At 41.7% G+C, this 16050-nt stretch overlaps 1 protein-coding gene across 2 annotated transcripts in view; it reads left to right on the top strand.

Moving 5' to 3' along the window:
* Positions 1-2906: 2906 nt before the first annotated feature.
* LOC119969573 (peroxidasin homolog) overlaps positions 2907-16050 on the top strand; it is a 294758-nt gene continuing 281614 nt past the window's right edge. Inside the window, exon 1 of one of the 2 annotated variants that reach the window (XM_038803359.1) lies at positions 2907-3160. In XM_038803359.1, coding sequence (XP_038659287.1) covers positions 3000-3160 — 161 coding nt within the window. In that variant the 5' untranslated portion in view covers positions 2907-2999. The remainder of the gene's footprint in view (positions 3161-16050) is intronic. The other variant, XM_038803358.1, reaches the window with a different exon arrangement.

Raw genomic sequence — 16050 nt, 5'->3', positions numbered from 1 at the left:
CCTGTTGTCTTATCAATTTTAAACATTTTTAAATGCACACTTTAGACCAGGAGTGTGCAAACTGACTTTGCAGCCTGTTCCACCATATCCAGAAACTCTTATATTGTATTTGCTGATTTACCTTGGTTCAAGTTCATTAGGACTCTTGGTTCTTCTGCCCCATTAGTAAATAAGTCACAAATGGACAAGAATATGTTGGTGTTCACTACTTCAATATACATGCAAGCTAGGAGAAACATTGATTTATACTTCATATGCAACCTGTGCAGCTTTAATATACATACCCAAGCAACCACAAAGCCAGCAGGTTTGAACATATCTACTTTAGACTTTATTTTCTATCCCTCCTTTGCTGATTTATTTTTCTTTGATCAAAACTAAAGCCGAAATTTGGCCAGGAACTGGGACTAGGACCAATTCTCGATTCCTGTCCATCTTTACAGCTACTTGAGTTCACCAAAGATGACAGGTGAAGTACAATAGATTGATTCCCATTGAGGTAGACATAATATGTAAAGAATGAAAATGCATAAATAGATGTAATTTCAAAGGTTTGTGCTACAGCGACTCTGAGGCGCTTGCTTGTCGCTGACATCCAGATTTTTTTGGCAAAGCAGACAGGATTTAAAGTTTAATTGTTAAAAATTTATTCTTAAAGCAATTTTTCATTTCATGTTGGCAGCACAGAAACAGTTGGTCACACTATGTACTGGCAATCTTTTGAGTACACAGCTTATTTGCGTCCTCGCTACCATTCATTTCCTAGAGGCCAAAGAAGCTGCTAAAATGAATCACATTATCTAACTGGAAATCTGTTCCACTCAGGTTTACATCATTGTGTGTGGAAGTTATGACGTGCTGTATTTGTAGATAAGAACTGAACTTGCCATGTTCATTTCAGTCTAAGTGCACTATGGTGAGTGCCAATTTAAACAGTCAACCTCAACGGTGAAAATTAACTATTATCTGTGCAGAGTCTCATTCTTTCAGCGTTTAATGATTAAAAATTTAAAATGTAATATTTTACGTTTTGTTCTACGTTTTGTTCTAAGTTTCACTTTGCCTTCTTCCTTTCTTTCCTTCCCGTTATTTCTTTCTTTTGACATTGGATTCACTCACTTCAGTCCCCCGCTCGTCAATTCACAATATTTCAACCTGATTGGTTGAAGAGATACATTGTGCTTGTGCTGTTCACTGGGGTCTCAGATGCCCTATTTCCCTTGCTGCAACATCACCAACTTGCAATTTCAGCAGGCTGCATGCAAAAAAAATAAAAAGCTAAATGCATTTTATAAGGCCGCGACGAAGTCCCACAGCGAGTAGTTCAAAGAAATGTTGTTTATTTACAATAACTGTTATATACATCACATGGTATATCCCAATTGAGTCTGCCTTGCCAGTGCCTACCTGGCTGGCTTTATATACAGTACAACTATACATTGTTTAGAGATTCCCCCATCCCCTTAAAGGGGGAGAGCTCATATTCTGGAATTTTAACAGGGAATTTATCATCATGTCCGTTCTTGTTTTCCTACGGTGGTTGCTCCATATTAGGGTTTATATAAAATGTGCTGGACCTGTTCTGGCCCTCTTGGAAGGGATGGAATGGTTTTCTCTGTTTCCTCCGTGTTGGAGCGGCCTTTCGGCTGGGCTGGTGATAAGGGGAGGGGTGTTCTTGGTGTCAAGTGATTGGTGTCCTCACTGTCTTTTGTATTTTGATATTGCCCTCATTGTATTGTCCTTTGTATTTTGATACTGTTAATAAATCAAAATATTAATTGGGAAGTTAATTGTTTCCTCCCCGTCAGATACTTGCGGTTTATAACCATGTAATACAACAAGAAAAACATGCTAGATAAAAACAGAAAATGTTGGAAAAACTCGGCGTGTCTGGCAGCATCTGTGGAGAGATGTGCCGAGTTAACGTTTGGCAGTCGGTGCCCTACCACAGCAAATGTGGCCCAAAACATTGACACTTGAGTGAGTGCTAAATTGTCAGTGCTAACTTTAAAAGAAACGTTACTTCGAACTTTTCCACTACTCTTTGAGTAAAATGCTTCCTAACACCCCTGATAGCCTAACTAATTTTAAAATTGTGCTGTCTTGTGCTGGGCTTCACAAGAAGAAACCCTTTCTTTGGAACTGCACTATTAATTCCTTTAATCACCTTAAAACACTTCAATCAGATCATTCGGTAGATAATTCTTTTGATGTTTTGGCAAACATTCTTCCCTCAACCAACATCACAAGAAATAGATTGAAGTTTATAATTCTTTGTATGCATAGCACTTCAGGACGTCCCAGAGAGGATACTATTACGTCTGTGGTATCTTATGACGGATTTTTACAAAACATGAATCTTGTACACCTTAACATTGTAACATACTGAAACATTGATTTTAAGTATATTTGCAGTAACATTCAGTTCTGTGGGCCGCTGATTTTAGATCATTTAACGATAGCAACATCTTTAAAAAGAACCTAACCTTCAGCGAACATCTTAATTTTTTTGAGGGGCAGAAGCATTTTAACCACTAGGCGGCTCCTTTAAGCAAACTGGTGGGGCTGCAATTTATCAACACGCCAAGTTGTTAAAAGTAAAAGCAAATTTAAAGTAAAACAAGGAATACGTTTTCATCTGCGCGGACAAATCAGTTTGCCTAATGCACTAATTTGTAAAGTTTGCGTTTACTAAAGACTATAACATTTTCAAATAAAATCGTCACAAATATTGTAAGTTATTTGGCATTTAAAATAGCGCAATGTATTTCCACATGGATAGTATTGGTGATTATTCCCTGTGCCTATAATAGTGCATTCGTTCAATAATTCTCAGAGACAGCATTGTTGTGTGGGACTGGCGTCTTGAAATGACCGGGTTGAAACTGACTGGTTTGATAGGGTACACGTGCCTCCCACAGGCTCTGCCTGGAACTTTAGCTGGGTTTGAATCTGACCACTGGCGCTCGGGTGGAAAGTACGCTGGGCGCCCCTTCATCATGCTGGCAAAAGGTTTCGTGTTTTTACTCCACGTTATCTTGTTTTCCTCACCCATGTGCTCGTCTTGCCCAAGCCGGTGCCTTTGCTTTCGGACGACGGTGCGGTGCATGCATTTAATGCTGGAAAATGTCCCTGAGATTTCTGCACAGACAACTATTTTGTAAGTAGCCTGTTGTGCTCCCATGCAGTCTGTTTTTCTTTGCTCATTGGATTTCGGATCAGCGGCAGACCCCGAATTTTGTGAATCAATTAAAAAAGCATTCGAAGTAAATTTTTTGTTAAAAAGGCATTGTCATTTCGGCTGGTTTCAGTTTAACGATTCGGGCTGGGTCGATTTAAGTGCAATCTTTAAAATGTAACCGTGGGTAGTGGAACGACTTAAATGTAGTTTAGGAAGATGTGAGAGGAGAAGGTAAACACTGGATAAACTTAAAACAAAGGTTTACCAAAATGAATAAGTATTTCTTCAAAAGGTATGCCTACATTCGAAATACTAAGTGACGCGTTCTCTGTTTAGCATCAAGGACGTTAAAAAAAAACTGGTTTTCCATGAACACAATAGTTACTTAGGCAGTACTGGGAAAAGTGTTGGGAGCATTTTATGTCTTGACATTTTGTTTCGGATTTTTTTTCCATTGAGGTTTACCAGATGTGTACCTTTCCCCTCCTTTTGAGGGATGATCCATTCGAATTCTATTTCAATTGTGTTGGGAAGTAGCTGCAATCACCGATTAGCTAACATGGCCAGAAATGCAATTGCAAATTCAATGCCTGCGAAAAGTTCGTGTCACACATTTGTGTTTTTTAGCTCCTGGACTGAATGTTTCTGGGGTCCATGCATGACTAGTTTCATGAAATGTGCTGCTAAGAGATCACATTGGTAGTAATAAGGCTGTAATTGTCATTCATTCCAGACATTTATTACTGATTTTGGGGATTAAATGAATCCTGGTGATTCTGAAAATAGACATTTAGGATCTGAGCTTTCACTTGATATGTCTTACTTGTACTTGGTACAAAAATCAGCTTCCCTTGACTATCAGGAACCAAAAACTAGCCTTCCACCCAAAGTACGATACCAGGTTAGTGAGCAGCATTTCACTGTTAGGCTTTTAGTGGAAAACTCATGGGTGCCACGGTAACACAGTGGTTAGCACAGTTGCTTCACAGCTCCAGTGTTCCCAAGTTCAATTCCCGGCTTGGGTCACTGTCTGTACGGAGTCTGCACATTGTCCCTGTGCCTGCGTGAGTTTCCTCCGGGTGTTCCGGTTTCCTCCCATAGTTCAAAGATGTGCAGGTTAGGTGGATTGGCCATGCTAAATTGCCTCTGGTATCCAAAAAGGTTAGGTGGGGTTACTGGGTTACGGGAATAGGGTGGAGGTGTGGGATGCTCTTTCCAAGGGTCGGCGCAGACTTGATGGATTGAAGGCTTCCTTCTGCACTGTAAATTCTATGTGTCTATGTTTCGGGTACTAGCATGTACTCTGGATTTTCAATTGGTTCACAAATAGTGACTAGAAGTTGCAACGTCAAATTTCATAGTTTTAAAGAGAGAAAGTTATCCAGAAGTTCAGAATTACACCAGTGGATTCTAGATTACACTACTTAACTTGATTCCATCAGTTCAGTAGTAAGCAATTGAATGTCCCTGCAGTATTCTTCCCTAACTTTGATTTTGCATGTGTGACGACAATATTCTAAATGGAGTCTGACCAGAGTCTTATACAACCTCAGCAGTATATCCCTGTTCTTGTATTCTAACCCTCTCAACATGAATTGGGGACCAAGGGCAATGTGTCCAAGTTTGCAGATGACACTAAGATGAGTGGTAAAGCGAAAAGTGCAGAGGATACTGGAAGTCTGCAGAGGGATTTGGATAGGTTAAGTGAATGGGCTCGGGTCTGGCAGATGGAATACAATGTTGACAAATGTGAGGTTATCCATTTTGGTAGGAATAACAGCAAATGGGATTATTATTTAAACGATAAAATATTAAAGCATGCCGCTGTTCAGAGAGACTTGGGTGTGCTAGTGCATGAGTCACAGAAGGTTGGTTTACAAGTGCAACAGGTGATTAAGAAGGCAAATGGAATTTTGTCCTTCATTGCTAGAGGGATGGAGTTTAAGACTAGGGAGGTTATGTTGCAACTGTATAAGGTGTTAGTGCGGCCACACCTGGAGTATTGTGTTCAGTTTTGGTCTCCTTACTTGAGAAAGGACGTACTGGCACTGGAGGGTGTGCAGAGGAGATTCACTAGGTTAATCCCAGAGCTGAAGGGGTTGGATTATGAGGAGAGGTTGAGTAGACTGGGACTGTACTCGTTGGAATTTAGAAGGATGAGGGGGGATCTTATAGAAACATTTAAAATTATGAAGGGAATAGATAGGATAGATGCGGGCAGGTTGTTTCCACTGGCGGGTGACAGCAGAACTAGGGGGCATAGCCTCAAAATAAGGGGAAGTAGATTTAGGACTGAGTTTAGGAGGAACTTCTTCACCCAAAGGGTTGTGAATCTATGGAATTCCTTGCCCAGTGAAGCAGTTGAGGCTCCTTCATTACATGTTTTTAAGGTAAAGATAGATAGTTTTTTGAAGAATAAAGGGATTAAGGGTTATGGTGTTCGGGCCGGAAAGTGGAGCTGAGTCCACAAAAGATCAGCCATGATCTAATTGAATGGCGGAGCAGGCTCGAGGGGCCAGATGGCCTACTCCTGCTCCTAGTTCTTATGTTCTTATGTTCTTATGTTCTTATGTTCTTATGTTCTTATGTTCTTATGAATGTGAGCATCGCATTTGCCTTCCTAACTGCCAACTGAACCTGCATGTTAACTTTAGAGATACCTGAACCAAGACCCCTAACTCCCTTTGTGCTTCAGATTTCTGAAGCTTTTCCCCATTTAGCAAATAGTCTATGCCTCTATTCTTCCTACCAACGTGCATAACCTCACACTTTTTCACATTGTATTCCGTCAGCCACTTCTTGGCCCACTGTCCTGGCCTGTCCAAATTCTTCTGCAGCCTTCCCATTTCCTCAACACTACCTGTACCTCTACAAATCTTTATATCATCTGCAAACTTAGCAACAGTGTCCTCGGTGTCTTCTTCCAGATCTTTAATGCATAACGAGAATAGCTGCGGTTCCAACACTGACCCCTGTGGAACACCACCTATTCACTGGCTGCCATCCTGAAAAAGACCCCTTTATCCCCACTCTCTGCCTTCTGCCAGTCAGCCAATCCTTTATCCATGTTGGTACCTTGCCCCTAACACCATGGCTCTTATCTTATTTAGCAGTCTCCTATATGGCACCTTGTCAAAGGCCTTCTGGAAATCCAAATAGATCACGTCCACTGGTTCTCCTTTGTCTAACTTCCTCGTTACTTCCTCAAAGAAGTAGTTCAGAGGAAGATTTAAAATGAAAGGTTACAATTAATCAGTGCCTCCAATTAAAATAGATTTCAGGCGTGAAGGTACTGGTTGGATGACAAATTGTGATGCTCCGCCCCTCAAACAGCATCATTGCGCCGCATGCTGCACACAGTTGGAATGCATTCGCATCTCATTTGGGGCCCCGCCCGTGATGCTCCGCCTCCGATGGGCTGAGTTCCCAATGGCGTGGTCCACGTGTGCTCTCAATGGACGTGAACCTGGGGTGTTGGCAGCAGAGAAAGAGGTGTACGGACAGTGTCCAGCACCGCCATACTTCGCCAACATTCATGCCACTGGCCAGGGGGCTTCTGCCAGGGCTGCGGGGAGTAGTGGTTGGTGGCCAGGAAGTGGTTGTTGGGTTGGGTTGGACAGAGACGCGGCCCAGCAGAACCAGGGCCGTCTTTTCGTGTAGTGTATGTGTATGGGGGGGGGAGGGTGGATACTCTATGAGCGGCTGCAGCTTGTCAGCCGTGCACGTGTCCATTACGAACCGGGCAATTTCCCCCACCATTTTTCAGGTGTTTCACGTGGCGCCGGTGCTAGCCCCTCACCAGTAGTGGAATTGGTGCGGGTGTGGCGCTGATTTTTCCGACGTGGAACTCCACGGCTCCTCCGTTGGCATCAGCACTTCGACTCAGGAACGGAGAATCCAGCCCTAGGTGTTTTATGGCAGAGGTGCCCAAAATGGGTATCATAGTTGTACCATGAAGCCTTGGTCGAACTCCATTTAACATATAGATGCAGCATCTCGTGAAATTACATAAAAGGTATGGCACAGAAATAGGCCTTCAGCCTAAGCAGTCCCTGTCAGTGCTTATGCTTCTCTTGAGCCCCTTCCCATCCTTTCTTATCCAAATCTATTGTCACAACCATCTATTCCTCTCTCTCCTACATGTTTGTCTAGCTTCAACTCGAAATGTATCTATACTGTTTGCTTCAACCACTCCTTGCGGTTTGACAAAGAGTAAACGGACTCGAACCGTTAACTCTTTTCTCTCCCTACAGATGCTGTCAAACCTGCTGAGATTTTCCTGTATTTTCTTTTCCACTCCCTGTGGTGGTCAGTTCCACATTCTTATGACTCTTTCCCATTGGACTTCTTGTTGAATAGCTTGTATAGTTCATCTTGTATTAATTTGTATATATATCTCAGTTAAGCAGCTGATGGTTAAGTGGACCAACATGCTTAAAAGAACACTTAGTGAATTTTCAGTCCCACAAGTTCAAAAAGGAAAATAATGAAAGTACAATGAAGACAGAGTCATTTCGACTTTGGCCAAATAGTTAAGAGTTTTTAGGGGGTGTGGGGGAACACACATCTACAGCTGCTGAATTGACACTTTTATGGTGTAAGTTTTTAAGCTGTGATCCTGGCCCCTTTGTCATGAGATTTCTGGGAGTTTTCTGTATGTGTTGAGCCACAAGTGTGTTATTTCTGATAATCCAGGCAATTTTTAGAAAAGAATCTTGCCATATTATTGTTTTCTTTTGGGTTGCTGTGTTATGAAGGATAGATTTATGTCGGAATATTCGTTCTTAACATTGATGATATGAATCAATGTTTTGGAGATATGAGGGGAAAACTTCCAACTATGACGGATCTCATCCTCAAATAGAACTCAAAAATCTCACTGAACCAAGATTCCAAACCTTTCAAAAAAAAGTAGTGTTTAGGAAATTTAGAGAGTTCACAAAAATCAGTGAAACTGGAATTGACATGATCCTATTATCTATTGTGGTTATGGCTTGCACCAGGAAGTGGTATTTTACAATAATCATTTGGAATAAGTAGGCCTTTTTGAGGGAAGAGAGTCATGTACTGTACTGAGCTGGTGATGGAGGTGACTAAAATATAATTTCCTCCCCATTCAATTCATCCGCCCCACCCAGAGCTGACCCCATGGGACTCTTGCAGCGGATCATCTGTCACCAGCCCTCTCTGCAACTCCCTCCAGAATATCCTTGTGAAATGTTACAGCTGGTCCCACAATTTGTTATGATTCCGGATGAGATACCCCAAAATTGTTATGTTCCAAGGTGAGAAGGGATAAACTGACACCCCTTCTTTATTCAACCCCCTCAGTTGGTCGCGCAAGCTTAATTTAAGAATGATGACTTTCCTCGTGCATATCTTTTCCCAGTCCAAATGTACTTAATATTTTAAAAGGAGCCAATTTAACCCGGCTTGCTTGAATTCAAGAGAGTGAATTTATTAATCATTAAAATGTAAGAAAAAATAATAAGACGCAACACGTGTATGCACAGATTAGAAATGAGAAGTGAGTCTAAAAATAACCATTTTCAAAGATAAATGAATCAGTCTTTGGCTTGTTCGTGAGTAGATGGTAAAATGTTGTAGCCGTTAAGTTGGGTGATTCTGATAGCGCTGACTTTGGCAGTTGAGCAATTGGTTTGAAGATTCTTGGCTCTGCAAGTTGGCTGAAAGGCGTTGTTTCCTTTTTAATGTGGCTTTCTTCTTTTCTTTTGTGTCCTGTTCCCCGTCTATCCTGAATTTCCAATCGCTCTATGGCCTCACTTCAACCTATTGCTATAACCTCCTTCAGCTCTAGAACCCTCTGAAAAGAAAATTTTGCTCTTTCAATTGCGGCCTCATGTCCAGCCCGATTCTCTCTGCCTCAACATTGGCAGCCATGCCCTTAGCTGCCTGGAGCTGTAACCAATGTTCCCTCTGCTGGACACAGCCTGCTTGTTGCACTGCTATGTGACCATATCCATGCACATCTGTCTCACATCAGCAACTTGAGCATACAAAACCAGGCAGATACTCCAATGCAGTCCTCCACTGCCAAGGGATGAGATGTTGTTCGCTCTCTCCGATTTAAACAATCCCATGGCACAATTTTTGAGGCGATCAGGGTAGTTATTCCTGGTGCCCTGGTTAATATTTATCTTTCAATAAATATTTCTACAAGACAGTTAATTGCCATGTTGCTGCATAGGGGCTTGTTAACAAATTGGCTTCTGCATTTCGTACGCTACAACAGTGACTATACATCACATATATAATTTTACAGTCCGGAAGGAGGCCATTTGGCCCATCGAGTCTGCATCGGCCCTTGGAATGAGCACCCTACATAAGCCCATACCTCCACCCTAGCCCTGTAATCCAACCTAACCTTTCTGGACACTAAGGGCAATTTAGCATGGCCAATTCACCTAACCTGCATTCTTTGGACTGTGGGAGGAAACCGGAGCGCCCGGAGAATACACACGCAGACACGGGGAGAACATGCAGACTCCACACAGACAGTGACCCAAGCTGAAAATTGAACCTGGGATTCTGGAGCTGTGAAGCAACTGTGCTAACCACTACACTACTGTGCCGCCCCGAAGTAGTACTTTAGTACTTTATTGTAAGAATACATCTTAGCGATAACCCGCTCACTGATGCTCAGTTTGAGTTCCGCCAGGATCACTCAGCTTCTGACCTCATCACATCCTTGGTTCAAACATAGGCAAAAGAGATGAATTCCTGAGGTGAGATGAGAGTAACTGCCCTTGACATCAAAGCAACATTTTACTGAGTTGTTGGAGACTAATCATCTCTGTTCCAGGACGTGGTTAGCACTGCTGTCTCACGGCGCTGAGGTCCCAGGTTCGATCTCGGCTCTGGGTGTTTGCACATTCTCCCCATGTTTGCGTGAGTTTCACCCCCACAACCCAAAGATGTGCAGGGTAGGTGGATTGGCCACGTTAACATTACCCCTTAATTGGAAAAAATGAATTGGGTACTCCAAATGTTTTTTTTTAAATTTCTGTTCCAGGACATCGCTGTCGGAGTTCCACAGGGTAGTGTCCTACGCCCAACCATCTTCAATTGCTTCATCAATGACCGTCCCTCCGTCATAAGGTCAGAGGGGAGATATTCACTGGTGGTTGTACAATCCCTGCACCAATCACAACTCCTCAGACATTGAAGCAGGCAATGTCCAAGTACAGCAAGACTTGGACAGCTTGGGTTTGCAATTACTCCTCACAAGTGTCAAGGCAATGACCATCTCCAACAAGAGAGAATCTAACTAGCACCTCTTGATATTCAATGACATTACCGTCACTGAATCTACCATTATCCTAGGGGTCACCAGTGACAGGAATCTGATATATAAATACTGTGGTTACAAGATCACATCAGAGGAGTCTGAGAAGCCTCTTCAGAATCTTTATATTTCAATGAGGTGCCCTCATTCATTCTTCTAACCTCCATAGAAAATAGACACAGTTTGCTCAGGCGTGCATCATAAGACAATCCCTTCAGCGAGGGACAAATTTAGTGAAGCTTTGCTGTACTGCCTCCAATGCAACAATATCTTTTCTTAAACGTGGAAACCAAAACTGCACACAGTATTCCAGGTGTGGTCTCCCCAAAACCCTGTACAAATGTAACAAGACCTATTTATTTCTGTAGTCCAAACCCCTTTCAATAAATGCTACATGCTATTTAGGGGTCTTCCTAATTGCTTGCTATGCCTGTGTGTTAAGTTTTTGCATTCCTTGCATGAGAATACCCAAGTCTCTGAACATCCACATTTACAAGTTACTCACCTTATTAAAACAATCAGCTCCTCTATTCTTTTGACCAAAGTAAATAACTTCCCCACATTATAATCCATCTGCCATCTTGTTGCCCATTCACTTAACCTGTCTATATCTTTTTGCAACCTTTTTGTTTCCTCTCCACAGATTACCTTTCCACTTCGCTTGGTATCACCAGCAAACATAGATGCACTGTTCTCTGCCTCTTCAGCTAAGTCATTAATATAGATTGTAAATAGCTGAGGCCCCAGCATTGACCCTTGTGGTATTCCACTATTCAATGTCAACTTGAAAATGTCCCAGTTAGGCCCATTCTCTGCTTCCTATCCATTAACCAATCCTCCATCCATGCTAATGTAGTACCTCCAACTCCATGAACTTGCCTTGTCAATCAGCCTTTTGTGGCACCCTATCAAAATCATTTTCGGAATACACCTATTGGCTCCCTTTTATAGAATCCCTAAGGTGCAGAAGGAGGCCATTTGGCCCATCAAGTCCACACTAACTCTCTGAAAAAGCACCATATCTAGGCCATTTCCCCGCTCTAACCCTGTAGTCCCATAACCCCACATAACCTTTTGGACACTAAGGGACAATTTAGAAAGGCTAATCCACCTAATTTGTACATCTTCGGACTGTGGGAGGATACCAGAGCAGCCGGAGGAAACCCACGCAGACACGGGGAGAATGTACAAACTTCACACTATAAAGTTGGAATTGAACCTGTGTGCCTAGCGCTGTGAGGCAACAGTGGCACCATGCTGCCCCCTTATTACCTTAATGGTTACAAAGAAACAAAATCCCTCAAACTCCAATAAATGTGTTAAACAGGACCATACTATGTATTTCCAAGTACATTGCTAGGACTTATTCGATAATGGATTCCAGCAACTACTGATGTTAAACCAATTGACCTCTGGTTCACTGCTTTCTCTCGCCTCCTTTCATGAAAAGCAAAGTAACATTTGTCAACTTCCAATCTGATGGAAACGTTCCTAAATCCAATGAATGATATAAAATCATAGCCAGCACATCTATAATCTCTGCAGCTATCTCCTTTAGAACACTAGGGTATAGACCTTTAGGCCCCTGGGTTCCGTCACATTTTCGTCCAAGTTTCTCCAATATTTCTTCTCTCTCAATTTCCTTTGGATTCTGGAATGAAACTTGTGAAGACAGACACAAACTACTTGTTCAATGCCTCTGCCATTTTCTCAGCTCCCATGATAATTTCTCCTGTCTCTGATTCTAACGGTCAATTTATAACTTTAGCTACTCTCTTCCTTTTTTATATAATTATATAAGCTCTTGTATTTCAGCTTTTATATTATTGCTAGTTTTCCATTTTATCAACCTTTTGGTTGATCTTTGTTAGTTTCTAAAACGCTGCCAAACATCAAATTTTTTTTGTTGAAACATTATAAGTTTCTTCTTTTAATCTAATACTATCCTCAACTTGCGGAGTGAGCCACACACATGGCTCTTTCTTGCTGAGTTTTTGTTTTTCCATGGAATGTATTTTTATTAGGCATGTTGAATTGTTTGATAAATGTTTTCCACTCTCTCCTTAATCATGATGTTTGTGTCATCTTTCTCTTCTGCGAAGACAGATACAAAATATTCATTAAGAAATATGTCCATGACCAGCTGTTTCCAGTCCACTTTTGCCAAATCACATTTTGGCTTAGTAAAATTGGCATTTCCCCAACTGAAGCTTTTCCTCCTGGCCTGTCTTTGTCCTTTTACCGTAAGTCGGCTAAGTTTAACTGAATTATGGTCACTACCACTAAAATAACCTCCCACTGATACCAATCCACTTGTTCAACTTCATTTCCTAAAACTAAGCCAGGAATTGCCCTCCTCTTGTTGTACAGGCAAAAGGGTTCTCGCTGCATTTTGAGAATTCTGCCCCTCAATACCATTTATATTGCTTTTTATCCCAATTATTATTTGGGTAATTGAAATCCCTAGGGCTGGTTTAGCACGTGTCGCGTCTTTTCGTCCGACGTCACTTCGTCCAACGACACTTCGTCCACGTCTTTTGGTCCAACGTCCTTTTGTCCGCCCGTCTTTTGGTCCAACGTCACTTCGTCCAATTATCCGAAACAAATTAACTCCGTATAAAACCATTTAATTGATAAAATGCAAGTACAATACAGCAAGTGAATTTAATTGCTAAAATGCAAGTAATTGATAAAATGCAAGTAAAATGCAAGTTGAAAAATGCAGTTTAAAAAGTTAAAAAATCTAAAAATGCAGTTAAAAAATCTAAAAGTTTACTAATTACTTAAAATTCCCGAAATTACTTAAAATTGATGTAAATTGTAAATTCCCGAAATTCCCTAAAAGTTAGATTTCCAGAACTGTACCCGAGAGAGAATAATGGGGAGAGGACAAGATGATTTGATATTCTACAATTCCGACAGACACAGATATAAGTGGGAGTCTAATTGGATTTAGACAATGAGTGCAGTTCTGAAAGAAGCAGGTTTAAACTCGATTTTCGTCGAGTGATTAAAACCTCTGGTTGGCAGTGGGTTCTGACATTACAGGTCTGAAATGATCAAATATTCCATCAGATACAATGGCTCTCATCACGCTGGAGCATACATGGGTGAATATCCTGCAGCTTATCTTAATAATGTCTGGAGATCAAGCAGCACAAATGCAGAACTCAACCTCAAGATGCGAAATAGGTGGAGAGGATCCTTGAGCAGTAACATTGAAAAACTAAATAAAACTATTTGTAATTGGATAATTGGACGAAGTGACGTTGGACCAAAAGACGGGTGGACAAAAAGACGTTGGACCAAAAGACGTGGACGAAGTGTCGTTGGACGAAATGACGTCGGACGAAAAGACATAGCACCGGTTTAGCACACTAGGCTAAATCGCTGGCTTTTAAAGCAGACCAAGGCAGGCGAGCAGCACGGTTCAATTCCCGTACCAGCCTCCCTGAACAGGCGCCGGAATGTGGCGACGAGGGGCTTTTCACAGTAACTTAATTTGGAGCCTACTTGTGACAATAAGCGATTTTCATTTCATTTCATTTTTTTCCATCCCTTTGGTTTCTGCATTTTTCAGCAATTTACTAAAACATGTGCTCTTCTGTCTCCCTCTTTATGGGAATCAATAACATTCTACCAGCAATGTGATTTGTCATTTTTTTTTCATCTTCAGTTCAGCCTATACGGTCACATTTGTTAATCATTGCATATCCCTCACTACGGTGATTGTTTGCTTAACCGATATTGTAATTTCTTTGAAAATCCCACACTATCCTGTCTGTAAGCCCTGTCACCAGGGGGTTCTGTCCTCTTTTCAGCCCGGTTTCAGTGATAGCTATGATATCATACTTCCAGTACACCCAACACATCAGCCTTAGTCACTTGATTCCTTGCATTGAGATGGATACCATTGAGCACTGAGCAAATTTGGCTTGGTAGATACCATTTTGTCTGGTCACACCTTCAGGAGTGTTTCACTACAATAGTATTGTGTTGATACAAGTTGTTGATTATCTCAACTGGAAGAGCATGAAGGAGACTTTGCCTTATATAAGGGTGGCAGATATCAGATGTGAACACTTACCAGAGGATTTAAAGTAATGTGAAATCTGTGTTACATCTGCTCATTTGAATGTGGCGCAGGGGAGAGATGAATGGAAAAATTATGGATCTTCCTGAAGATAACTTTTATGATAATTTGATCTCAAAAATCAGTCAGGATCAGTTTTTCTTGATTGGTGGTTAACATGAACCCAGTCGGAGACAGTCTGACTCTGGCTTCCATGTTGCCACAGAACTTGACAGATTGGTCTTGCTTTACACATTTCAGTAGAAGCAACATCTGTACTTTGTACAGCAAAGGACTTTGAACTGACTGGGTTTGGTTGCTTAATCATCTTAAAAGGGAAACTGATGGGCAAACTATCCCAATCTACTCTTTCAGATTTGTCTGCAAAAAGTGGACTAGGTTGCCCCTCACTGCCCCACCGACTGACTGACGGGACTGGAAGATCCTGCCTGTGGGCAGGACTGGAAAATTCCAGCCATTGAGGAAGGGGCTTGGATTTTAAAGTTTGCTTAAGGATTCTATGAATGGTTTGGAAAGAATACAAGATCCTCTCTGCTTTTGCTCGAGTTATGCTTGACCCAGGGATGCTTGATGAAAATACTATCAATTTTTCAATAGGCATAATTTTGAATGGGGTGCCTTTATTTTAAATAGATTAGTGCCAGGGTCAAAATTATACCGATGGAACATTTAAGCTGAGTCTTCGTTGAGCACAAAAGAATTATAACATTATTTTTTTTTTTTTTTTTATAAATTTAGAATATCCAATTCATTTTTTCCAATTAAGGGGCAATTTAACGTGGCCAATCCACCTAACCTGCACATCTTTGGGTTGTGGGGGTGAAACCCACGCAGACACGGGGAGAATGTGCAAACTCCTCACAGACAGTGACCCAGGGCCGGGATTCGAACCCGGGTCCTCAGCGCCGTAGGCAGCAATGCTAACCACTGTGCCACCGTGCCGCCCAGAATTATAACATTTAAAAATATTGTCTGGACAACTCGTTCATATTTTATACCATCAATTTATGATAAGAGTTCTTGTTTCTTTTAAATCTGTTCAGGAACAAAGAATATATTATAGTGAACATAATTAACTGGAGTATAACATGCAGTTCTTATTGCTCCATTGTTGGAAGGATATTCAAGCTTTGGAAAGGGAATGATGAAAATTCCTAGAACATGATGAGGAATTAGAGGTTCTAGTTACAAAGTCAGATTCGAACAACTGTGTCCATTCTTCCTGTATCAGCAAAATTAAAGGCAGAGGGCTGGATTCTCCCTAGCCTGATGCCAAAATCGTGATCGGTGGAGAATGGCTTTTTGCGCCAAAATCGGGGTGGTGCCCATTTGAAGCCAGTCCGCCATACTTCACCCCCTCAACTGGCGGCATCGTGACGCACACTGCACACCGTTTCAATGGCATTGGTGCGTCATCGGCCAGCACACCCGCGATGCCCACCCCCGATGGGCCGAGTTCCCAATAGCGCG

The sequence above is a fragment of the Scyliorhinus canicula genome, chromosome 7, assembly GCF_902713615.1.
Source record: "Scyliorhinus canicula chromosome 7, sScyCan1.1, whole genome shotgun sequence".
In the NCBI taxonomy this organism is placed as follows: Eukaryota; Metazoa; Chordata; class Chondrichthyes; order Carcharhiniformes; family Scyliorhinidae; genus Scyliorhinus; species Scyliorhinus canicula.
The sequence above is the reverse complement of the archived record's forward strand: the minus strand, read 5'-3'. Positions and strand labels throughout refer to the sequence as shown.